This window comes from Protopterus annectens, chromosome 17.part0, assembly GCF_019279795.1.
Source record: "Protopterus annectens isolate FY-2018-M chromosome 17.part0, PAN1.0, whole genome shotgun sequence".
Taxonomy (NCBI): Eukaryota; Metazoa; Chordata; order Ceratodontiformes; family Protopteridae; genus Protopterus; species Protopterus annectens.
The window spans coordinates 602246810-602273440 of NC_056751.1; the positions used below are offsets into that span (position 1 = coordinate 602246810).

At 42.0% G+C, this 26631-nt stretch overlaps 1 protein-coding gene across 1 annotated transcript in view; it reads left to right on the plus strand.

Moving 5' to 3' along the window:
• PPP6R1 (protein phosphatase 6 regulatory subunit 1) overlaps positions 1-26631 on the plus strand; it is a 3522349-nt gene that overhangs the window by 2279802 nt on the left and 1215916 nt on the right. Inside the window, exon 15 of the mRNA XM_044059463.1 lies at positions 4145-4242. Coding sequence (XP_043915398.1) covers positions 4145-4242 — 98 coding nt within the window. The remainder of the gene's footprint in view (positions 1-4144; positions 4243-26631) is intronic.

A 26631-nucleotide genomic window follows, 5' to 3' on the forward strand; every position in this document is an offset into this window, starting at 1 on the left:
CGCATGCTTTAGAGATTGTGGATAGCTGTACAATTTTCTGAGTAGCCTAATACTCTTAGTGCACTATACGGTCATGTGCTTTAGTTTGATTACTTTCTGCCTGAATTTTTTTTCTTTTTTTTTTTTTGCTCCATAAAATGATACAAGGTACATAGCTCACACTCATCCAGAGAATACATTAATACAAGGGTGAGATCTAAGATTTATTTTCTTGGTTAATTGTAACAAAAATAAGTACATAACATGCAGGTGTTAGGAAGTGGACAATACAGACATGGTTATTTACCATATGACTAGCCTAATTAGCTACATTTTGAAGAAAGATATGTAGAATCGCATGATTTAAGTGTTGTCAATTACAAGCAGAAGTAATGGATAAGGACGAGCTGTGTTTTTTAGGTTACTCTACCAGTTTTGCAGCATTTACACGTTGTGCCCTCCAGGGATTTTCAGATTTATGAGCCTGAAGTAGTGAAACCGTAGCCTGTGTGGTGCACTTTGGTTCTATCTGTTTGTAGGGATGATCTGTCGGCAGGGAGAGATCTAAGATGGTAGTTATAGGTACGATGAGATTGATGATTCCAAAGAATCTTTAAAAGAGCAAAGAGCCTAATAACAATTTTGGTCTGTGAGTCAGTGTGCTTCAGTGAACATTTGATAGTGTTACTCAGTCTTGAGAATTAGTGTAATGAATCTGCAAATTTTAGCATTGTCTGGCAGTGAGGAGAAATTACTTTTAGAGCTGGTACACCTTAGTGGAACTTGTATTCAGTTTGGACAAGAAGTTTACTTTTCCTAATTGCATTCCTCCCTTCAGGAGAGAGAGAGAATGTGTGACATCTTTCTGGTCCAGAAGAACTGAGAGTTGTTTTTAGCTTTAGTTGATTCAGTATGGAATTGAAACTTGGGTTGCTAATGTAGCCAGATCTCTAGATATTTTGAGATGAACACTTTTTTTAGGGAGGTCAGGTTAAAAGTTTCCATTTATGGGTTAACCAGTCTGAAAGTTGTACAAGGTCGTCTTGAAATTGGCTACTGGTTAATTGGTTAATGGTGTAGGAATGGTGAGATACATATATCATCATATCTCCTGCATATAGGATGATAGGTAGGTGGGAAAGGTGAACTGTGAGCGAGATGATGAATAAGGGGAAAGACTGATCCTTGGGTGGTACCCCTTTACTGTGGAGGGCTGCTGATGAGTTTGTGTTATGTGATGTAACTGATTTTCCTGTCTGTTAAGAAGTGTTTAAACCATGGAAGGGCTTAGTTAATTGTTAGTGAAAAAAGGAAGGCCGTGGTCTGCTAGTTAAAATGCCTTTGTGATGTCAGTAAAGATGACTCTAGTAGGTTGCCTTTATCCCTGTTCATTTGGCTATTGTTTGAGAGAGTAAACAGTGCACAGTCTGGGTACTTATGCCAGTGCAGAAGCCATACTGGTTAGAGAAGAAAATTCTGTAAGATTTTAAATAGCCTCATTTTTGGGAGTAGTCTTTTCAGAGTTTTTCCCTAGTTTGGCAAGAGTGACATGAGGCAGAAGTCATTTGTGGATGCTCCTTTGAATGTTTTGGTGGGAGTAGGTTTGATAATGGCTTGCTTCCAAGGGATAGGCATTATGCTATGGTAAGACAGTTTTAGAGTATTTTTAGTCATTGCAGGAAGTGGTCTTTGCAGAGAGAAATAAACAGAGGTGAATACCGTCTAGCCCATTTGGGACATCCTGTGGGATTTTATTGCAGATATTTTTCAGTTTCCTTAGTGTTGGGGGTTTTAAAGTAAGAGTTGACTGTATAGAGATGGTTCAGGCTTTTGTGTAAATCAGTTGTGAGTAGGGGCTAGGGTAGGTGGGATTCAGGAAAATTCTTTTACAAAGTCTGTAGTGGTCAGGCTGCCTGAGCTTGAATTATATTGTGCAGTTTCCTTGTGGAGATGGATAGTGACATGCCTGTTATTTGGTCCACTAGGTTCTAGAAGTGTTTGGATTTGTTTAGTAGTTTTTATTGGGAGGAGTAGAGATGCATGCCTTTGTGTCTTCTCACAACTTTTTTTCTAGGTTCCCAAGTTGTGTAAGATATATACCTGTTTTCTGGAGAACTGCTTTTTTTCAGGTTCTCCAGGCTTCATCTCTTAGTTTGAAAAGAGCTGAGTCCTTTAGTAAACCATTGGTTACATATTGCTTTGAAAAGCCTGCTTATTCTTGGCAAATGCTTGTTCTGAATGTATAGTAACAGATTGATTAGTCTTGCAGTTGTGATAGAAGAGTTTGAAATAAAGGTTATTAGGGACAAGTCTCTGTTTGTTTCTGTATAATTTGATGTTCATTTGTTGTTCAAATGAAAGATTAGTGTGGGTGGTGTTTTTTTTAACTTGTGTTTCAGTGTAGAACGTCATGATGCACTTATCACTGAATTTGGGGGGGTGATAAAGAGCAACGAGAAGAGATGGTGAGGGGGGCTGGTAATTATGAGATCTGTTAGAGTGATCACCTGACTGCACACTTGGTCTTGTGAATTCTTGTACTAGTTGATTGAGTCCAGGGTTTGTAGGTAGATCCAAATGTCAGTAATTTAATGTATCCCAAGAGGCTGATGTTAAAGCAAATAAAATAACTATTGTGACTAGTAGTTTGTCTGAGTAGTTTGAGTTTGTGGATATTACTAGGGAGGGGATATAGGCTAGAGCTAGAAATAGAGAACCTGAGTTAGTGAGATGCATTTTAAGAATAAGCCAGCTAGGGCTGGTATCATTGACTATGCACTGTGCGAGAAGGGAGGTTTTAAACCCCCCCACCCCACCCCAGTGCAGGAATGAGCCCAATGGTCCCACTAACTGCAACTAGCTGGCCATTTTTTTCATGATTTTGGGAGTCTGGAATTTCAGGAGAGGCAAGAACAATTCGGTGCATTTGCTGCTGAATGTGAATCCCCATTCACCTCATCCACTCCATGGTGAGAGTCAGATGGTAGAAAGCAGGCCAACTTTTTGACTCTGCGGGATGACTTACCTGCTCCCTCGGTGGATATATATATATGTACACACACACACACACACACACACACACACACACACACACACACACACACATTATTTATTTACTTTACATTTGTTTACCGGGAAGGTCCGACTGGATAGATAGATATAAAATATGCATATAATCTATATTGAATCATTGATATAAGTTAACATTGGGATTCAGTATATCAAATGTAAACCATAAAATTTTGACCTTAATGAAAATACATTGTACAAGCATTTTTGCAAGGGTGGCAATCCCCATGTGTCCACCACCCCTGCAGCTATAAATATACCAACTCTGAGATAGCATAATGGGTGAAAAGGACAAATTTTCATCCCACACAGTGACATTAAGTTGTAATGCAAATATCCTTAAAGTCCCCTTCACCTGCACCTTTCAGTAGAATGCCGTACTGAAGTCATTATTTTGACAAAAAAATAAGTGTAGGATTGTGTGTGTGTGTGTGATTAAAATGCCTGCTTGCTGGTCCTTGAGAGTGGCTTTACCCCATGGCTCATCCTCTGAGCTTTCAGCATTACTGTTAACCCAAAGGGAAACCTACCTGCGTATATGATGATGCTTTATAGTTTTTACGAAATAACCCATCCAGCTTCAGTGCATTACCCCTTTATTCAAAAGAAGGCTGCCAAGTCTAGATATGTTGGGAGGATGCCTACTTTATTTTCATATGGAGTATTCTCACAGGGTTTCATACTTTTCACCCTCCTGTACCCATTTACTTTTCTTCACCAATGTCTGTTTTTGCCTTTTGTTGAAATGTTTTGAAATAGAAAAGGTAAGATCTTAACAATTGTTTTCAACCGACTGCATATAGTAGTCAGAGAGCAGCCACAGAAATGTGCCACTTGGACTCTCATTAAACCATATCTATGTCTTTTTTTTCCTACAAGTCTTGTGTACTTCCTCATTACATGGGTAAAAAAGCAGTATTGCCTCATAAATAGTTTTTTTTTTTTTCACTTTTCCAATAATATTTTAAAATTGTTAATCTTTGTCAGTTGACTCCTACTTGATGTTAAAGCCTGAAATGCATGAGAATAAATACATTTTATGATTTTGACAGGTTTAGAACTTTTTTACTGATAAGTTGCACTCTTATTTTTTCAGGCTTTTGTGGACTACCAGATGCAGCAGATGACATCCACTTTTGTTGATCATTTTGGCTTTAACGATGAGGAGTTCGGTGAGCAGGAACAGAGCGTCCAGTTAGTAATTTTTTTGTCTGAAATAGTAATTGGCATCCGACTTTAACATGTGGCTTTTCCTTATGGTCTTTTGTCATGCACATTTTCTAGAAATGTATCACTTTGCACTGTTTACATGCTATTTCGATAATTGTGGCCTTGATCTGTTGTTCTGACTTGGAATTTTTAAGTTACTTGTGTTATTCATTTTCTGAATGTTTCTTGGCATTTTTTATACTTGCTTAACCAACACATTGTGGCATTTTATTTGAATCATATTGATATTCCACCCACATATTTCATGTTAGCTTAACAAAGCATGTGTTACAGGTATCCTGAGAGTATGAGAGACACAGAAGACCATTATCTGATGGTAGAAATCATCAGATAAAAATGTCTAAGTGAGGATTGGTTGCTTCTAATGCTGCAATAGGAACAATTTGCAACCGTACATACATCCTTTTTTTCTGGAAAATCTGTTTTAGGCATGGGCTACAATATTGTTGAGTGCACATTTGCCATAAATGTTACCAGACATCTGTATGGTGGGGCAGAGAGCAGAGTAATATTACATGTTTATGATGGCATGTCAGTTAAAGTAACATGCTCTTGACATCAAGAAGTTTCTTGCACACATTTTACTAAGAAAAAAACTTTTACATACAAGTTTACATCATCAGTTCCTTCAATGTCCTAAATGTTAATGACAAAGTGGGAATAATAATTTAAAGCCCACTCACTAGTTTAACACAGTCCACCAACATCTAATCTTTTTTCACTTGTAGAAGCACATTTCAAAAGTTCAAACTGCATGTTATGGAAATGACACTACAGTTAATCCATTTATTTCCTACATTCTCTTGCTGTTCTTTATCATTTCAGCAGCCCAGCCATGGTCTCTGGTTCAAATCCAAGATACTTCTGTTTTTCTGTTCAGCTCCTGAACTTTTTTCCTGCTGTTCAGTCATTTTCCTTTTGAGCACTGTAAGAGATTTGACTGGTAGTTTTTGTCTATAGGCTGTGCCATTGTCAGAGGAATGACAAACGGAATCCTCTTCAACTTTCTGTCTCACTTTTTGTTGGGTAAACCTTATTTCCTCCTTTGCATGTTGTACATCCAAAAATATCTATGCCATCCAAAAGAAGAATGTATGGAGACAGCCTTGTGATTGCAGGGATGAAGTCGCTTCTCATTTGCCTAGCTTTCAGGAGCCATGGAGCTGAAACACTGTGTGTTCTTAAAGGAGAACCGCACCCAGAGACTCAAAAAACATGTTTATTTTATCATGGTTTGGTGTTTCCTACATTTTAACACCACTCTGGGACTATTTACAGGTTTTTAGTATTTTTATATGTAATTTCTCAGTCTGACCACAAGAGGTCCAGCAACTTGAAGTAATTCTGATTGTTTAGTCTGCCTCTATATATCCCACGATGCAGTGCTTTCCTGCACAAAATACATCACGCAGGCTTCTTTCTTCCTAAAGCTCCTGTCACTGCTGCACTGCATTGATTTTGCATGCATACGCTGCTGTCTTTCAGTCAGTTTTAAGTAACATTTCATGCCGTTCAATGATACTTAGGTTCATAGGTTCATACTAGGCTATCTGCCCTAGGGCATTTATAAGCCTAGCCAGAGTGTGCGTGGCTTTCACCACCCCTTAGGATGAGAATACTATACCCATTAGTTTGCTGTGCCTCTGTCCAGCAGTGATACAGAGATGATTCCCGGGGTAAACCTACGATCTCCCATCCACTCGTCAAGATTTCTCTTGAACAGAGTCAGTGAGGGGCTCTGCCTCACATGGACTGGGATTCTGTTCCATAGTGTAGGGAGTCTCTGGCTGATGAATCTGTCCCTCCAGCACGTCCTATTTATATCCGTGTTGAGGTTTAAGTCTCTTGCTCTCGTGGCTCTGGTGGATTTGGATTTTTTGAGGTGGAGCATGTTAATTAATTCCGGGTTGGACATGGCCTTGTATGTCAGGCACAGATCACCTCTGAGCAGACGGTATGCGACTGAATAGAGCTGGAGTTTCTTCAGTCGGGCATCGTATGACATATGTTTGAGCCCCTTTATCCTTTTGGTGAGGAACTTTTGGGGTCTTTCCAACTGCTGCAGGTGTCGGGTAAGGTACATTCCGAATGGGGGCGTTGTACTCAATCATTGGTCTGATAAGTGAAGAGTACAGGGGTACAATGACCTCTCCTGATCTGGATGTGAATCCCTTCATGATCAGGTGGGCAATGTAGAAGGTCTTCCTAACCACTTTGGCAATGTGAGTTTCAAAAGAGAGGTTACTGTCAACTTGGGTCCCCAGGTCCCTGATAACTTCTTCCGTGTTTAATGGATTACCACCTATGTGGTAATTAGGGGTTACCTTGTTTTTCCCAAAGGGTATGACTATACATTTTTTGGCATTTAGCTTAAGGCCATGGCTCTGGCACCAGTTATCCATTTCTATGAGACCTTTCTGGAGGATGTCTGTGTCTGATGGAGTGTCAATTATGGTGCCCAGTTTGCAGTCATCTGCAAATTTTGTCAGCCACAATCCCCCTATGTTTGCCTGCACTTCAGAAAATTAAATGCCGAACAAGAGGGGGCCCAGGACTGAGCCCTGTGGGACACCGCTCGTGACCGGCTTAGAGTCTGACATGGCACCAGCAACTCTAACCCTCTGTGTTCTGTCCTTGAGCCAGTTTGCAACCCATCTTGTGACATATGGGTTTACATCTAAGCTGGTGAGCTTTTCTATGATGCCCTAGTGGGGTATTGTGTCGAATGCTTTTGCTAGGTCAAGGTAGGCTGTGTGAACTGCCTTACCCTCATCAATGGCCTTAGTGACTGTTTCGAAAAAGTCGACCAAGTTCAAGAGGCAGGATCTGCCCTTGACAAAGCCAAATTGGGTAGGATCCAGTGTCTGTAGGTCCCCAATGTCTTTATTTATGAGTTCCATTATGATCCTCTCCATAGCTTTGCAGACGAGGCTCGTCAAGCTTATGGGGCGGTAATTTCCAGGGTCCGTAGAAGCACTGCCTTTGTGGAGTGGGACCACATTTGCCGTACGCCATTCTTTGGGTACGTATCCTGTAGTAAGGCTAAGATTAAACAGCAGCCTTATGTGTGGGTTTAGTTCCTCATTGAGTTTGTGTAGCACACAGCCGGGGACACCGTCCGGTCCCATTGATGCTGTGTTTTTTGCTTTAGAGAGAGCAGCTCTCACCTGGGCATCTGAGATGTTTGGGAGGCTAGACTCTGGTGGGATAGATATTTCTCCTTTGGGGAGGGAGGAGAAATTTGCACTGAACCTATCTGCCAGTATGTTGGCAATGTCTGTGGGTTCAGTGAATTTTGTATCATTTTGGACTAATTCTGAGCATATCTGGGAGTTTCCACCCAGGTTTCTAACATAGCTAAAGAAGGCTTTATGATTGTCTTTTGTGTCATTAGCGATTTTTCTCTCAAAGTTGGCCTTGGATGATTTTATGAGTGATCGTAGTTTTTGCTAGTATTGATCAGAGATGCCTTCCCATTTAGGGATTTTGCTCTGTCATGTAGTAGCTTTCTCCTCTTGTTGTAGAGTTTGTTTATGGCTGGAGTCCACCAGACCGGGCCTGCCTTTGGTGGAAAAGGTCTTGATTTTATTAGGGATTGCTTGATCCATACATTCCTGGAGGTGCTCGTAGAAGGCATTTGTAAGGGTTTCAGCAGCGTGGGTTGTGGTTTCCACTGGCTCGGGGCCTTGAAGGATACCACTCCAGTCTTAAGAAGTGTGAAGTTTGCTTTTGAGAAGTTCTTCACTGTGGTCTTTTTGCTGGGGTGGGGCGGATGTGGATCTCCAGTGAGATTAATTTATGGTCTGATCTCACCAATGAGGGATATACTTCCGTGTGGAGCATTTTGTCCCCATGTTTGTGATGATCAGGTCTAGTATATTTTCTCCTCTTGTGGGAATGGTGACTAGTTGTTCCATAGCATTTGAGTTTATGAACTCAAGGAACCTTTGGGCTAGGGTGTTGGGGCTTGAGTAATGTTCCCAGTGTATGTTTGGGTAGTTGAAGTCACCCAATATGATGGTGTTTGGAGAGACATTTATACTCTCCAGTGTCTTCAGGAAGGCTGTGTGGGTTTCCTGAGTTTGAGAAGGTGGTCTGTAGCATGTTACAAACTGTAGGGCAGTTTTACCTATGGTTAATTGCACCTGGATGGTCTCCGATGCTTCGTGCGTTGCCACTAACCTGGAGGTGTGGGTATCCTTTATGAATATGGATACTCCCCCTCCTTTTGTAGTTCGGTCCGGATTTTGGGGCCGGAACGCATGATATGAGGTATAACCTGATAGTGCTGGGGTGCTCTCAGGAGCCTTGAACCAGGTTTCAGTCACAGCACAAACATTGATGTTCTCCATACTGAGGAGGGCTTCGAGGGCGTGCATCTTGAGGTTTAGACTTCTGGCATTGAGCAGTATTACCCTTAGTTTTTCTCCATTTTTGTTTTCTAGGGCGGTAGGTTTATCATTTGAGCCTTGCCTAAAAAGGCACTATGGGGTGGCAAGAGCCTTTGCCAATATCCGGAAGCCCAGGGTGACAGGTGCAAGCCGTCCCTTGAAGCAGCGTGGCTTGTCAAGCATGTCATCCCAGGCAGACAGACATTGATCCCCTTAGAATGACACCAGTAATTAAGCCAATTATTAAAGCTGATCATTTTGTCTCTGTATTGTGGCATCATTCTTGGTGAGGGTAGGATACTGCTCAGGGTCAGGGTCATACCGGCCTGGGCTACATAATCTGAGAGCTCCTCTATGTCTCTTTTCATGTAGTCCAGGGAGGTATCGTCTCAGGTCGTTCACACCGGCATGGACAATGACTGAGTCATACTTGTACTTGCTGTGGAGTGACCTGAGTGCTTGTGTTGTGTGGCGGATTCTAGCGCCTGACAGGCAGCTAACTGTGATCTTTTCCTTGTTCAGTCTGGTGAGTGGGACGTCAGTGTGTCTGACTATGGAGTCACCTATAACAAGTGTGTCTGGCATTGTGTTTGGCCTTAAGGGCTGTGACTGTTTAGCACACTGACTTTGAGAACTATGTGTTGCATGTCTTATGTCTTGAGGTGGCAGTTGCTTGGGTGTCTGCTTTGGAGGCCTCTGTAGTTTTGGTAGATTTTGATCAGTGCCTCCGAGTATGTCTTTGTGTGTTTATGTGTTTGTTTTGCAGTTGTGATAGTTCTATGTGAAACTGGGTTTGTGGTGTGCGTGGTTTCCTTCTCCTCCTGTCTGGTCTTGCCAGTCCTGAGTTGAGAGAGCTCAGCCTCCAGTTTGGCTATATAGTTGCATCTCTCACATGTATTTGTGTTTTGTGGGAGAAGGAGTGGGTTGTCTTTGTACATGAGGCAATTGTAACATTGCCTCAAGATGCCCAGATTCACCAGCTGAACAGGAGAGGACGCTAGCAACTGACCCTTCGACATGCTAGAAAAAGTGAAAAAGTTTGCTGTGTAACTGAGTCAGAAGGGACCTATAGGTAAATGGGTACTCAAGGGGATTCTAGGCTAATGTAGTACTTTGTTTAGTATACAAGTACTTTACCTATATAAAAATGCTTTAGGAGCAAGTGCTGAGCTATTGAGATAGAGAATAGACTGTTTAGATTGCAAGTAGAGAAGTTCTAAGGGAAAAATTGAAGAGCAGACGTTACGGAGCCAGAAATAATTTAACCTTGTTTAACCGGTGTTTAACCTTGTTTAACCGGCGCTGCCCGATGGTGCTCTATGGGCAACTCCGCGCTAAATCACGCCAAAGCGCGCTAAAGCGGGCTTTATAGCAGGGGGTTGAAAAGACCTAGGAATTGACCCAAAATGGCCAATAGACTACAAGTTTCTGGCTGGAACCACTGCTCTAGGGACAAATAGGCTGCTCAGTGCTCCCCACTCCCACTGGTGAACAAAGAAGCTTCCCTTTATCCAAATAAGGATATGGAATAGCTCAGGAACCAAGCCAAAGCCCAGAGATCAGCAAACTCTGAAGACTGGACTATTCTAGTTCAGTAAGGTGGGAAAACAAGATTTTTTTTTTTTTTTTTTTTTTTTACAGAAAACAGAGGAAAAACAGACAGTAAATGCTATAAATGCTTTTAAACGGCTAGCGCACTTGAGTGTGTTAGCCTACAGGTAAAATTAAGCAACAAATAACTTTTTTAAAAGTGCAAAACAGTTAATCAACACAAAAACAGTTTAAATAGAATGCAGAGGTGTATAAACAGGCGAAAATGCAGTCGCTAAGCAGTAAATAATCAAAAAGCCAGAAAAAAATACTTAAATCAGGAAAAAGTCACTCTTTTGGTCTCTGCTGCTTGTAGAACTCTGCAGGACACCACGAGGAGCTGTGCTGAGTTGAATACAAGCGAAAAAGCGCGCTAAAGCGGGCTTTATTACAGGGGGCTGTAAAGAGCTAGGAATTGACCCAAAATGGCCAATAGACTACAAGTTTCTGGCTGGAACCACTCCTCTAGGGACAAACAGGCCGCTCAGTGCAAATGCCACAGAACAGACTTTCAAAGTGCTTTTTACTGTTGCAGCTTTTTAGAATGGTTAAACTGAAGTCTTTTGTGAAGCGTGAATTGTACTAGTTTGACTCATCTTCCATCCCCCTTCACACCTAACTTCCCTAGCTGTCAAAGTGCCAAGTGTAATTTGATCTGTTACCTGCTGTGATTGACAACTTACAGCAGGAGACTTGACTCATGTACTGTTTCCTTGTTCTAGCCTTTACTTTCTGTATGGGTAGGGGAAGGACCAGGGAGCTGTGACATCACAGCATGGGTGTATTTTTAGGACAGTAGTGGTGATGTCAGTTTGGGGATAAAAATGGCCGGAAAGCTATCTGTATTCAGTGGCCTTGATGACATCAGTGAATTGGAGAATGCAGCAAGGGTAGGACAAACGTTTTTTGAAAGTGAAACCACCACAGTACAGAAAGGTACTGTTCTAGTGGAGAGAAACAGTCAGTTTTTTAAATGCTGTATTTTTGTTTATTCATAGCAGGGACAGTAAATAGGGAGAAAAAAGAGAAGTTGAGCATTTAATAATAGACTCCCATTGTTGTCCTTTAATGAGTCATTTGAGTATATCCATGGGCCTCCATTACTGGAGGTTCAAAGGGACAATCCCAGTATTTCTTTGTTTACATTCTGTAGTGTTTACCTTGAGCAGTGTGTAATTCTGAGCATGCTCGAGACTTGTCTGTGTAGGGTAGGGGGAGGGTTACCTACAGGAAGTTTCAACCTTTTAATCACAGTCTTCCTTTTTCTCCTGATCTACTTAAAACACATTTTAGGTTGAGACATTCATTATTTTAGCTTGTGGCTTGTTATTTTCAAAGAAAGATATCTCCTAGATGTTTTTAATGGCCCGTCTTCTCCTGACTTCTAGTATCTGTGGAAAGGATTAGTAAACTGAGTTATTCAGTCTTTTTTGAGGTGTTAATTAGCTTAGCCAGTGGCTTTTGTCTTTGCCAAACAGTAGCAATTCATGGATTTTATTACTTGCTGCTACTTCTGTAGAAAGCATGTGTGATTCAGCTCTCAAACATTAGTACATGGAGTTCTCTGTTCCTTGCATTTCATGATGTTCATCGTGCATACAGCTGCAGTCATAACAGATGGGTTATCCTGCTGTCAGGCGGGTCCTCGGTCGGCCGAATTCCAAAGTCTAGGTCCAGCGTCGGTTGTCGTCGCTTCTTCCCTGACGTCAGTGCGGCAGGGGTATAAAAGAGCCAGCCGACACTATCTTCCCCAGTCTTTTCTTGCCGCGCGGTGTCCGAAGCAGAAGCAGTTCGCAAGTGCCAGTCGGCCAGCTCCTGAGATTTACGAAAATATTTCAGCCGAAGTCTTCTTGAAAGCTAAGTACCCCGTTGGGGAAACTTTTCTTGCCTCAGACCAATGTCAGACAAAGTTAATAATTGCATTTCATGTGGGAAGCAAATACCACATAAGGATTTCCACTCTTTCTATATTCCTTGCTTAGGCCCAGACCACGACGTCTCGGCCTGCCGTTTTTGTGCTAGATTCAACAAATGCACTATTAAGCGTTGGGCGGAGTTCGCCCATCACTATTTTGGTAAAAAATGTAATTATATTATGTCATCGGATACCCCGACTCCAGTTTTGAGTAAAAGACGCAAAGATAAGGACCGACATACGAGGTCCGCGACTTCTGACACCACGCTAAGGCCGACTACCGGTTCTCCGGTTCTCAGCGAGGCGCCTACGCAGCCCCTGAGTACTGATGACACTTCATTACCGGTGTCTTCTGTGCCCGAGGTCGCAGGCTCCTCGGCCCCCATTCCGACTACAGATACCGACGCCACTCTTGGCGGGGAAACCCAGAGTTTAGACAGGCCTGCCATTTCTCAAGGTGTCTTCAGGCCTTCCTCCTTCTCTATTAAGGCTTTCACAAAATCTAAAGCAGCCATGAAAACTAAAAAACAAGGACCACAGACCCCCTCTCAAGGCCCCATGCCTAAAAAACAGATGCTCAAAATGGCTGAGGATTTAATTACTCTTATCAGGGGTTCTCAACCCCCCTCGGACAAAAGGCCCAGATTAGAGGAAGACTACCCTTCCTCAGATCAAGCCTCTATTACCTCTGAACATTCTGAGGACCAGGAATATACATATTCTCCTTTTGAAGACTCTGATGCAGAGGAGTCTATTCCCTCGGTCTCCCCCCCTGAGGACTACTCTTTTGGGGAAACCCTACATACTTTGAGGGAACACTTTCACTGGGAAGGCCAAGATTACTCAGATTCCAAGAAAAGGCTCAGGGATTTTCTCTTGCTCCCCCAGCATAGGCCTCTGGCTATCCCTCCTGTCTTAGATTTATTAGATGATGTGTACACAGAAGCCAGCCTTAACCCAGATTCTTTACCTCCAGCTCCTGTTAAACCAGACAGGTATTACCGGGTTCCTGATTCACACCATTTCCTATACAAAAGCCATACTGCTGACCCAGAAACTATTTCACAGGGTCCCAAGGGAATTAAGGCCTCTACTGCTAAAAACCCATTACCTCCAGAGAGAGATTCCAGAGCTTTAGAAAGGTGGGGGGAAAAAGGTGTATACCTCAGCCACTTTAACCATGATGGCATTAAACTGTCAGTTCCATATGTTAAAGTATCAACAGTTTTTATTATCGGAGTTGAAAAGCAAAATGACACAACCTGAGCAACCAGATTTAAAAGAGTTGCAGGATTTGTTGCATAGTACAGAGCAAGTGGGTAAACATACTTTGCAGTGTGGTTTTGATGCTTTAGAGGCCTCATGTAGAGCTGCTGTTACAGGGTCTGTCAAACGTAGACATGCTTGGCTCAAAGAACAAGCCTTACCAGATCATGTCAAAGCTAAATTACTAGATGGACCTCTTCAAAAAGATGTATTGTTTGGTGTTAAAGCTGAGGAGGTACTAAAGAAAATGGAGGAAAAGGCAAGATCAATGCAAACAGGGAAAGATTTCCTGCAGGTACAACCTCCATGTTTCAGCAGAAACTGGCCTTCAAAAAATTGGTCCTTTCCAGCCATGGACAGACCTCAAAGAGGCAGATACAGGCGCCCGAGGGGTAGAGGGCAATCTCAAGGATCATTCAGAGCCAGGCAGTGGCAAGCACCAACCCCAAGAGGTGGAGAAGATAGATCACAGTCATTCAGAAAGCAGACACAATGACTTTCCCCTTTACCTGCCAAGAAAAGCTTTAATGGCAGCACCTTTAGGCGGAAAACTGGCATTATTCTCAAAAAATTGGCATATTGTCACAAAAGACAAATGGATCCTGGACATTATAGACAGAGGCTACAGATTCCACTTTCACACCCTTCCAAAAATGAGAGGCATGCCAAACCTGCCACAAAATCAAAGGGCAGAGGCACAAAACAAATTTCAGCTCTCATGGACATGAAAGCTATTCAAGAGGTGCCTGCAAAAGAACAAGGTCAAGGGTTTTATTCCAGACTATTCCTGGTACCAAGGAAAGACAAAGATTGGAGACCTATTTTAGATCTATCCATCCTAAACACATATTTACAGGTACCAAAATTCAAGATGCTCACATTACAGCAGCTTCTTCCCATGCTGGGCAAGGAGTCCTGGCTGGTAACATTGGACCTCAAGGAGGCATACCTGCATGTCCCTATCAGACAAGATTGCAGAAGATACCTCAGATTTCTTGCAGGTTCAACCCATTATCAATTCTCTGCATTGCCCTTTGGCTTATCTACTGCACCCAGAGTGTTTACGAAATGCCTGGCATCAGTAATTGCCTTCTGCAGACTTCAAGGAATACAAATATACCCATATCTGGTGAGTACCTGATCCAAGCGGACAGCAAGGACATACTTCTGAAACACCTGGCGTTTGTAATAAGACTGTTGAACTTTCTGGGATACACAGTCAACAAAAAGAAATCAAAACTAATACCCTCTCAAACAATAATTTTCCTGGGTGCCAGCTTGAATGCAAACACCCAGATGGCCTACCTCACGCAGACAAATAAGGGCAACTATCTCATTACTTCAGCAAAATGGCAACCTTCACCAGGCTGACTGCAAGGAAAGTCCTGCAGGCTCTGGGATTCATGGCATCTTGCATCCTGCTGATCTCATGTGCAAAGCTGCATATGAGGAAACTTCAATGGTACCTAAAAAATTTATGGTCTCAACACAGCCACAGTTTGGAAACAATTATACCACTCATTCCATGTCTTCAAAAGGAATTTCTGTGGTGGGCTCAAGCATGCCAAAGAAACAAAGGTCTCCCTTTCTGCATACCTCAAGCAAATCAAATCATCACAACAGACGCCTCGGACTACGCCTGGGGGGGCACACATGAAAGATCAGTGCATTCAGGGAAAATGGTCCCAAAAAGAGAAGCACCTACACATCAACCAAAAGGAAATGCTAGAAGTGTAAAATGCTATTATGGCCTTTAAAGACCTACTGCATCCAGGCCAGCTATTGATAAGGACAGACAACACCACAGTGATGTGGTACATAAACAAACAGGGCTCATTCATACCCCCTGTGCAGACTAGCCATGACCCTTTGGAACACAGCTCTGGAATTGCAAATCCAACTTCAGGCACAATTCCTGCCAGGGAAGGAAAACACACTGGCAGACAGCCTAAGCAGAAATATGACAGATCCACACGAATGGAAGTTGCATCCTCAAGTTTTCGAAAAGATAACTCAGGCATGGGGACAGCCAGACATAGATCTCTTTGCTACCCACAGAAATTACCAACTGAAAAAATTTTGCTCAAGGACCTATCATCCACAGGCCTGGAAAGTGGACGCACTTTCAATTGGACAACATTGACGGTCTATGCCTTTCCGCCTCTTCCTCTGCTGCCCAAAGTTCTATTGAAAGCCAGAGCAGAGAGGCCGAAAATGATTCTCATTGCTCCAGACTGGCCAAGACAACACTGGTATCCACTCCTGCAGAGCCTGACGCATTCCCCACCATGGATCCTACCTCTAGTGCCTCTTCTGTTGTCCCAGCACAACTTCAAAACTCTTCACAGCCAGCTCAAAACCCTAAATCTAGCCGCATGGAGAATCGCTTGATTTCCCAACAAACCCTCCTCTCCAAGGAGGTGCAGGATGTCATCTTGGAGGCCAGAAGACCTTCTACTAGAAAAGCCTTCTCCGCCAAATGGAAGCAGTTTTGTGCCTGGAATCAGAAAAAGGGCCAGATTCCTTGGGTAATAAATATACCTCAAATATTACAGTACCTAGCTGAGATGTTAAACATTGGACTTTCCTTCTCCTCCATCAAAATCCATGCTTCAGCCATTACTGCACAATACAACACAGATCCTCCTTTATTCTCTCATCCTCTCTTAAGACAGTTCCTCAGAGGGGCTAAGAATATAAAACCCCCAAGGAAACCACCAGCCCCTGCTTGGGACCTCAACTTCATATTGGAAAAACTGACCCTTCCTCCATTTGAGCCAGCTGCTTCAACAGAGCTACAATATTTGTCATGGAAAACAGCTTTCCTTCTGGCTATCACCTCAGCACGCAGGGTTTCGGAACTACAGGCCTTCATGGCTGTGCAACCTTTCATCATTTTCCATCAGGACAGAGTTTCCTTACAAACCAACCCTACCTTTATGCCAAAGGTAGTATCCAGTGTAGCCTTGAATCAGACTATCCACTTACCTACCTTTTACCCTAACCCACAAAACAAAGGAGAAAGACTACTGCATTCCTTGGACATTCACAGACAACTACGTTATTATTTGGACAGGACAAAGCCATTCAGGAAATCCGAGCAACTCTGTGTGTCCTATGCTACAGGTGCTCAAGGAAAGGCTATTTCCAAACAGAAAATCTCAAAATGGATAGCCCACTGCATACGCTTTTGTTACTCATTTCATGGAAAAGCTGTGCCTTCAAGCGTCAGGTCCCACTCCACAAGGGCCACAGCTACCTCTGCAGCTTTCCTCAGGGGGGTTCCTACCAAGGACATTTTGGAAGCAGCCACTTGGAGTTCAGTGCACACTTTCTCCAAACACTATCACCTTCCACTTTACTCAAAATCTAGAGCGGGATTTGCCACAGCTGTCTTGCAGGGCATCCTTGCTCCTCCTAGTTCCACTTAGTGCCTGCCACCCCTACTTAGCTTTGGGATTCTACCCATCTGTTATGACTGCAGCTGTATGCACGATGAACATAGTACAGTTTTGTACCTACCATAAATGTAGATGTTCGAGTGCTCATACAGCTGCAGTCCAGGTTTTCCTCCCTCCATCCCCTCTTAGGACAGGCCTTATGGCAAACACCTTCTCATACAACCTATTTGGGGTATTCTTTTATGGTGTATTTGCTTGCAAACTACTGTTTTTTGATTATTCTATATTGCATGATTACATAAGTTTATGTTTTGCCTTCCTTCTGGGGGCACCTGACATCTGGGGCAAGAAAAACTGAAGAAGATGGCGTCGGCTGGCTCTTTTATACCCCTGCCGCACTGACGTCAGGGAAGAAGCGACGACGGACCTAGACTTTGGAATTCGGCCAACCGAGGACCCGCCTGACGGCAGGATAACCCATCTGTTATGACTGCAGCTGTTTGAGCACTTGAACATCTACATTTATGGTAGGTACAAAACTGTACTTTATTTAGTGCCTACTGTGGAATCCACATTGAACGCATTTTGTAGTACAGGCATTTTGCTAAATTACTGGATTTGCTCATTGTCAGTTTATTTTGCCCTATGTATTTTAGCTATCTGTGCAGTTTTTGTCATTCAAAATGAAAATGAAAACATTGTATAATGTGTCTGGTAGTACCTTTCTCCAAGGAAGTATTTCATATATATATATATATATATATATATATATATATATATATATATATATATATATAGTATAGCTGCAAAATAATTCCTTCAAGAATCAATATCCATGTAACAAGGCATGGGTTAATAGAACTGTTTCTCCTTTTACAAGAGTAAAGATTGCAAGAAACTCTCGTCCAGCTTTTTACTGTGATTGTGTGTTCTGAACTGAGCCAAAAATCCTGCAGGAAGTTCAAAGCATGTCATGCCTCCTGCAGAGCCATACTCCACCAATAATGGCTTCTGTGCCACTTTTCATAAATTGAAATTACAGTCCCTTAATTGTGAAGTATTGATACAATGGGACTCTGTCAGACCTGAGGAATGAATGTTGGTCTCCACCACCTTGTTAATGTGAATGGGGACACCCCCCACCCTATATGGGCAGTTTATATAAGTATAACAAATTAGAGATAATGTAAAAACATTGGTTAAGAATCAATACAAGTTACAAGACAATCATTTAATATTTATAGAAATTTTAGTTTGTAGAAAAAATAAAGTAAGTTTGTCTAACACTAACAAGAATTGCCAAATATAGTGACGGAAAAACAGGATTATGGTATATTTAGAGGGAAAGCCAGAGAAGAGAATTTGATAGAAGTACGGAAGAAAGTGAAGAAGGGAAAGAAAGGAAGTATACGAAATGAAAACGTACATGTTCACGTTTAGCAATATAGTTTATCCTGGTTTGCGTATTGTATTAGGGTGGCCTATTATGTGGATATATAGAGGGTGTTAGTGAAAATGTTAACGAGGATGGCACCAAGGTTCGGGCCTTGTGGTACACCGTTGGTAATTGGGAGGTAATAAGAGAGCCTGAAGTACAATTTTACCAACTGATGCACACTGGACAGATAGCTTTTGAACCACAGAAGGGTGGGCTGAGAGAGACCTAGTGAGGACATTTGAAGTAGAAGTTTGCTGTGACAAGCAGTGTTGAAGGATTTAGACAACTCTGTAAGAAAGAGAATAGTTTGCCGTTACCTCTAGCTTTATTGACAGTATCTGTATATGTATAGTTTAGAAGGGCAGTGCTATTAATATGGGAAGGATCGAAGCCATGTTGTGTAGGGGATAGGCGTTCTTCCTGCAGGCTATAATCTAGCAATTGTTTTTGAATATATTTTTTTAAGTATTTTAATGAGGGGCGATAAGTTTGATATAAGTCTAAAGTTGTTAATGTCTGTTGAATTTCCTCCTTTGTGCAGAAGGATAACATGACTTTTTCCAGGTAGAAGAAATGTGGGATTCCTGCACTGACCTATTTATGAGGATTGAGACAGGATAGGTAATGCTATTTGCTGCTATTTTAGGTACTCACTTGGAAGGTTATCAGCTGAAGAGGAGCATGGTTTAAGTTAGTTTAAGAATAGTTTTATGTAGGATATAGGTTTGAAGGTGTGGATGTGGTGATATGTGTCTGTTGGGCATGGTTGGGATTAGATGTTGAGGAGTCCTTGGGTAGAGATACTATACTATCCATAAAATAAGAGTTGAACTGTATTGCAATTCCAAGTGGTGAGCTATTGGGAGAGGGGTTTGGGTTGAATTTTTGGCTGGGATGAAAGATTTCTTTAATGGATATCCAAAATTCATATAGGTTCATAGGTTTATAAGTTCATGGGTTGGTACTAGGCTAATGGCCCTGGAGCCTTTACAAGCATAGCCCATAGGATTACCCTGGCATCGTGCCACCTGACTTTAGTTACCAGTGCCTCTGTCGAGTAGAGCCACTGGAGTGGTCCCCGGGGTGAATTTTCTATTTCCCATCCACTCATCAAGATTACTGTTGAAGAGGGCCAGTTGGGTGCTCTGTTTGACATGTATGGGAAGTCTATTCCATAGCATGGGCAGTCTCTGGGTTATGAACCTGTCCCTCCAGCATGTTTTGTTGATTGTGGTAATGAGGTTGACGTCTCTGGAGCATGTGGTGCGGAGGGATTGGGATTTCTTTAGATGTAGTATTTCTAACAGAGCTGGGTCAGACATGGCTTTGTAAGTCAAGCAGAGATCACCTCTAAGTAGGCGATATGAGACAGAGCATAGTTGGAGTTTTTTGAGTCTGTCCATATAGGGCAAGTGTTTAAGGCCTAGGATCCTCTTTGTGAGGTACTTTTGAAGCCTCTCCAGTTGTTGCAGGTGTCTAGTGAGGTACATGCCAAATGGGGCATTGTACTCGATGATTGGCCTAATAAGGAAAGAGTAGAGGGAGACAATGACCTCTTTCTTCCTGGATTCAAAATCCCTAGTAATGAGATGTGCCACATAGAAGACTTTCTGACCACAGTGGCAATGTGGTGGTCAAAAGAGAGGTTGCTGTCAACCTGTGTTCCCAGATCTCTTATTAATGCCTTCTGTATTCATTGGTATACCATTGATGTGGTAATTCATGGGAACCGGGTTTTTCGTGAAGGGGATGATGACACATGTTTTTGGCATTGAGCTTAAGGCCATGGTTCTGACACCAGTCATTGGTCTCAGTGAGGCCTTTCTGTTGGATGTCAGCATCACTTGGGGAGTTAATAATAGCTCACAACTTGCAATCGTCTGCAAGCTTTATCAGCCAGAGTCCCTTTGTGTTGGCCTGGACTTCAGAGAAGTAGATAACAGGAGAGGACTCAGGACCGAACCTTGTGGGACTCCACTCATGACTGGTTGACAGTCTGACTTGGAATCAGCTACTTTCACACTGTGGCTTCTATCTGTGAGCCGGTTTGCAAGCCACCTAGTGACATAGGGGTTGATGCCTAGCTTAGTGAGTTTTTCTATGATTCCTGAGTGGGGAATGGTGTCAAAGGTCTTGGCCAAATCAGGGTAGGCCGTATGAACCACCTTGCCTTCATCCACAGCTCTGGTGACTGACTCAAAGAAGTTGACCAGGTTGAGCAGGCATGATCTACCCTTCACAAACCCAAACTGTGTGGGATCCAGAGTTTGGAGATTCCCTCTGGTGCTCTTTATTAGGTCCATGATGATGCATTCCATAGCTTTGCATTTCAGACTCGTCAGGCTAATGGGGTGAAAGTTCCCAGGGTATGTAGTTGCTCCTTCTTTGTGGAGAGGGATGACTGTAGCAGTGTGCCATTTGGTAGAGACAAAGCCTGAGGTGAAGTTGTGATTGAACAGGGCACACAGGTGAGGTGCCAGTTCACTCTGTAGTTCATGTAGAACACAGTCAGGGATATTGTCAGGTCCCATAGAAGCTGTATTCTTGGCCTTGGACAATGCTGTTTTAACCTATGCAGCAGTAATACTGGGTGCCTGACAACTACTGGTATTGTGATTGGCCCTTTGGGGGGGAGAGAGGGGTAAAGTTGGCACTGAGTTTGTCGGCCAGTATATTGGCAGTACCTGTTGGCTGGGTACAGGAGGTACCACTGTGCAGTAGCTCGGAGCAAATCTGGGTATTGCTGTGGAAATTCTTTACATGAAAGAAGTAAAAACAAGTACCAAGTTGTTTGGTCAATCCAATGCAATAAACTCTCCAAAAATGATGACCAGATGCAGCAAGCTAAAAGAACTTCCTTTATTCCAACAAATAGCACAAGTACTGAGTACTTTCACAGAACATGTCTGCTTCTTCAGGTGATGATATGTGTACTTTTCATCTAACTGCTTTTATACTTACTAATTAATACATTAATTGGATAATCATCTAGTTAAAATCATTAACTTTTAAAGTTGTATTTCTTTGTAAGCTTCAAATATGCATACTCATAAAGACATAAACCTTAAAACAGAAACAAAATACATTAAAATGCTAATAAAATGTTTAGTATATTTTACTTAATACAATTATGTAAGTGATTTAATTCAGGTTTAAGAGAAAATATTTCATTGAGACCTGGGGGGGGGGGGGGGGTTACATGCATTAAAGTGCAGTATCCACTTATTTTCCTTTCTTTCAGTATAGTTCTTGATGTCCCCACCTCTCTTTGTTAGAGAAACATTTTCTAAAATTAAAAATTTAAATACATGCTGCTCGTTTGTATTCCGTATATGTTTATAAAGAGAGTTAGTAATAACCTGTCTTCTTATTTCAGACATTTGACTGCTTATACGCTGTTTAAACCTTTGGTTTATTTTTCCTATATAGAACGGTGTGCATAGCACGCATCTTGCCATATAAATAATGTTTCTAGTGTTGCAGTTTCCATAGGCTTTAATAAAAAATTCTATCTGTCTCGAATAATCTGTAAAACTCTTCTAGGATATATATGTTTACAGCGTACACACTTCCCACATCTATATGTTCCTACATATTTCTTCTCAAGTGTGAACTACTGCTTTGTTGTTCTTTGTAACATAATTTGTTTTTTATAGTGTTGCATTTCCTATATATGAAAGTGGGATTTGCACCTATGCTGTTAATTTCTGGTATCAAAGACAACATGGGCCACTGTTTGTATATAATGTGCCTTATATTTCTAGTATTTTGGTCATAATTCATGATGTATTTCCATTCCTTATGTATATTTGATTTCTCTTTCATTTTACTAACTGCACTTTTATGAGAGAAGATTGGTGCGTAAATATTAATACGCTTAGACATGACTTCATCCTTTATTTGTTTATTATACCCCCCGCTGTTCAAATTAATTGGCTAGTATGTCTAGTTGTCTATTACAAGTGATGTCTATAGTATTAAGCATACTGACTCTAGCCATTTGATTTCTCATGATGTTTCTAAAAATGTGTGAGGGATGCATGCTGTCTGCTGCTAAATGTGTGTTCTTTTTTACTTGCTTGTTATATAAGGAGGTTTCTAGTCTACCTCCTTGTTCTTTTCTATATGAATGAATGAATGCTATCACTTGAAGAAGCAGATACATTCTGTGAAAGTACACAGTACTTGTGCTATTTGTTGGAATAAAGGAAGTTCTTTTAGCTTGGAGATTCCTTGCATAACTATAGAGGGCCTTGTGGTTGTCGTTACTATCTGCTGCAATTCTGTTTTCATAGCTAGCTTTAGAGGATTTGATGAGGGATCTCAACTTTTTGTTGAGGTTGATAAAGGAGTTTTTCCAGTCTTGGGACTTTACCTTATTCCGCATCAGTTTCCTCTTTCTGTTGTAGAGTTTGTTTATGGCAGGGGACCACCAGATTGGCTTCCTTTTTTTGGAGGAGAGCGTCTTGGTTCTATTGGGTATGGTGAGATCCATGCATTTGTGTATGTGTTCGTACAGTGCATCTCCGTTGCTTATTTTAAAACTGTCTCGCTATGTTAAACTCATTTAACATAGCGAAACACTAAAAAAAAAGCAACGGAGATCTTGCTTTCTCCGTTGCTTTTGCACACAGCTCTGATGTACTGCGCAGGCACGCAGTACATCAGAACTGCCGCGGATGCCAGACATCTGCGGAAGGGCAGTCAACAGGCATTATACTATGCCATTATTTAAGAAAAGTAATAGTTTCTTTTCTTAAATAATGTCATATAATAATAACCACTTCTGGGTGTGGGTAATGCTAAATTTACCCACGGTTGGCTTTGTTTGGTCCCTCGGGCTTCGCCCTCGAGACCAAACCACGCCAACCGTGGGTAAATTTAGCATTACCCACACCCAGGCGTGGGTTATTGCTATATTACAATATGTATTAGATTAATAATAGTCACTCTTATGCTTATTGGGATTGGGGACATGTTTGTGATTAACTCTGAAATATTCCATTCATGTACGTATGTCCTTTGGATTATTTCCTTTTAGTATTAACAAATGCATTAAAAAAAAAAAAAAAGAGGAGGGAAAAATGTACTTTTGGTTAAGAGAAGTGAAGCTTTCCTCACATTCTGTTTGCTTTGCCATAGCAACAGTAAATTGCTGCAGTTTCTAAGGACACTGTGAACCTGAGAAGTGCATTTAGCCTCACAGATAACAAATAATAAGAAAAAATGTTTAGTTTTTAAAATGAAAAACAGCCTAAGCAAGGTAAAATAAATACATAATAGGACTATTTGTAAATATTTTATGATTTATACTCATAAGATTACATATTCCTGGAAACACAACTGAAATGTTCCCAAACTACCTGTGCACTTAAATGTAGCTGCTTGATTAAAAAGTATTACTCAGTTTAACATGCTGGTATTCCGCAGTGGTGCAGCGGTAGCGTTGTTGCCTCACAGCAAGAGGTTCTCCCGTTTGATTCTCGGCTTGGGTTGGGAGTGCCTTCTGTGTGGAGTCTGCATGCCCTCCTCACAGTCGAGTGGGCTTTCGAAAGACATGCGTTGAATGGGCGTGCCTTCGTTGAAGGTTGGGCGTCGGGCTGGCAACTCGACACCATAAAAACCAACTGCCAATCATTAGCGGACCGGAGTTCCACAGTGGCGACCCCTAACCAGGAAAAGCCGAAAGACAAACAACAACTCAGTTTAACATGCTGATTCCACAAGCTGTCTGCACTGTAAAAGTTACATTTTATATGTTACTTGAAATTGACAGTCTCTAGAGCACATGAAAAGATACATATTACTTTTTGCAACATGTTATCTTTGCAGTTACCTCACACTCTGTACAAACTCACTTGGCAACTGATAGCTATTCATTTATAATATCATTTTAAATATTAAATGTGCCCTTGAAATGCTATTGACATTTTGACAAAATATAATCTGAACTGTAAAATGAATGACTTGAAAGAAGTGAAGTAATGCATAGATTGCAAAGACAGATGTTCTTCTTGTTTCACTGTTGCAGTCATTACATTTGGGTGATCTGCTGGCAGTGTTGCCCTCAGTCGGCCTGATTAAAGTCTTGGGTCCTGCGTCGGTTGCTGTCCCATCTTCCATGACGTCAGGTCGTCAGGGGTATAAAACATGCAGCCGACACCATTACATCAGTCTTTCTTGCCGTGTGGTGCCCGAAGCAGAAGCAGTTCGCAAGCACCGGTCGGCCAACTCCTGAAATTTTCGCATTCGAGTTTCAGAACTGAAGTCTTCAACTAAAGCTAAGTACCCCATTGAGGAAACTTTTTCTTGCTCCTTGCCGATGTCAGTAAAAGTTAATAATTGCATTACTTGTGGGAAGGAAATACCTCATAAGGATTTTCATTTGTACTGTATTCCTTGCCTAGGCCCAGATCATAACGTGCCTTGCTGTCAGTTTTGTGCTAGATTTAACCAATGCACTATTAAGCGTCGGTATATTTTTGCTTCTAAATATTTTGGATCCAGATTTAATTACCCTGAAATGTCATCGGTTAGCAATCCGACTACCGGAGTTCACAAAAAACGCAAAGAAAAAGACAGACCGTCGAGGTCCAAAACAGATGAAACGTCTCCTAAGCCAGTCGCCGGTACTCAGTGAGGTGCTTTCGCAGCCCCTGATACCCGCTACTTTTGAGTCGCAGGCGTCTACCGAGACCCATGCAGAGTCCAGTATGCCACGAGATTCTCAGAGTATTGAACCCACGGATGTCACTCCCTTGGATGGGTCCGGAGCCGCTGAGCAGGCACTGGCTTCTGAGGGTGTTTTCGGGCCTCAACATTTTTATATAAAACCGACGCCAGCCTCAAAAACATCTTCTTTGTCTAAAACATTGACGCATGGGCCATGTGCTCAGGGCCCTATGCCTAAAAAAACTGATGATCAAAATGGCTGAGGACTTAATTACTTGATCAGGGGTTCCCAACACACACACCCCCCCCCCTTCCCGCTAAGAGGCCTAGGCAAGGCACTGATTGTGAATCTTCAGATCAAGTTTTCATTTCTTTTGATTCCTCTTCTGATCAGGAATTTTCTATTCCACCCTATGAGGATTCTGATGCAGAAGAATCCATCCCATCTGCATCTCCTCCTGAGGATTATTCTTTGGAGAAACCTTGCATACTTTAAGGGAACATTTTCATTGGGAGAGTCAGGATTTATCTGAATCAAAAAAGAGGCTTGGGGATTTCTTTCTTCTTCCTCAGCATTGGCCTTTGGCAATATCTCCTGTATTAGACATTGTTGACTATGTGTTTTCGGAATCAAGCATAGCTCCTGATTCCCTACCACCAGCTCCTAGTAAGCCAGACAGATATTGCAGGGTCCCTGACCCCCCCCACAAATTTCTGTTCAAAAATCCTGCTGCTGATCCTGAGACTATCTCACAGATTCTCAAAGGTGTAAAGGCCTCTACAGCCAAAAATCCTAGCACTCTGATAGAGATTCCAGGGTGCTAAATAGATGGGGAAAGAAGGCTTATACGTCTGCAACCTTGGCAATTAGGGCCTTAAACTGCCAGTTTCATATGCTTAAATATCAACAGCATTTTATGGGCTTATTAAAACAGAAAATTATGTTGATTTCTGATTGTGTGGAAAATAAAGAATTATGGGAATTATTGCATTCAGCAGAACAGGTTGGAAAGCATACTTTGCAGTGTGGTTTTGATTTCTTGGAGGCCTCTTGCAGGGCCGCAGTTACTGGATCTGTGATTAGAAAGCATGCCTGGCTCAAGGAGCAAAATCTGCCTGATCATGTTAAAGCTAAATTGTTGGATGCCCATTGCAGCATGATACTCTGTTTGGTAATAAGGCAGAAGAGGTTTTAAAGAAAGTGGAAGACAAAGCTAAATCTATGCAAACTGTAAAAGATTTCTTACAAGTGCAGCCACCCAGGTTCAGTAGGCACTGGCCTACAAAAATTGGTCCTTTCCTGTGTCCAACAGAGCCTCTCAAGGCAAATCCAGGCACTCAAAAGGCTCTATATACCAATCACAGGGTTCTTACAAGTCAAAGCAATGGGGTGCCTCCACCTCCAAATCTGGAGGAAAGAAAGCACAACCCTACAGTAAGCAGTCTCAATGACTTCCCTCTACCTTCACCAAGCACTTATCTTTTGGCAGCCCCCTTGGGGGGAAAATTAGCACTTCATGCTCAAAATTGGCAGTTAATTACCCAGGACAAGTGGCTATTAAACATAGTATCCCAGGGATACAGATTTCATTTCCATACTTTGCCAATTCCAACCAGTTGGCCAGATCTGCCACAAAATCAATGGGCAGAGGCTCAGAAACAAGTTATGTCCTTCATGGA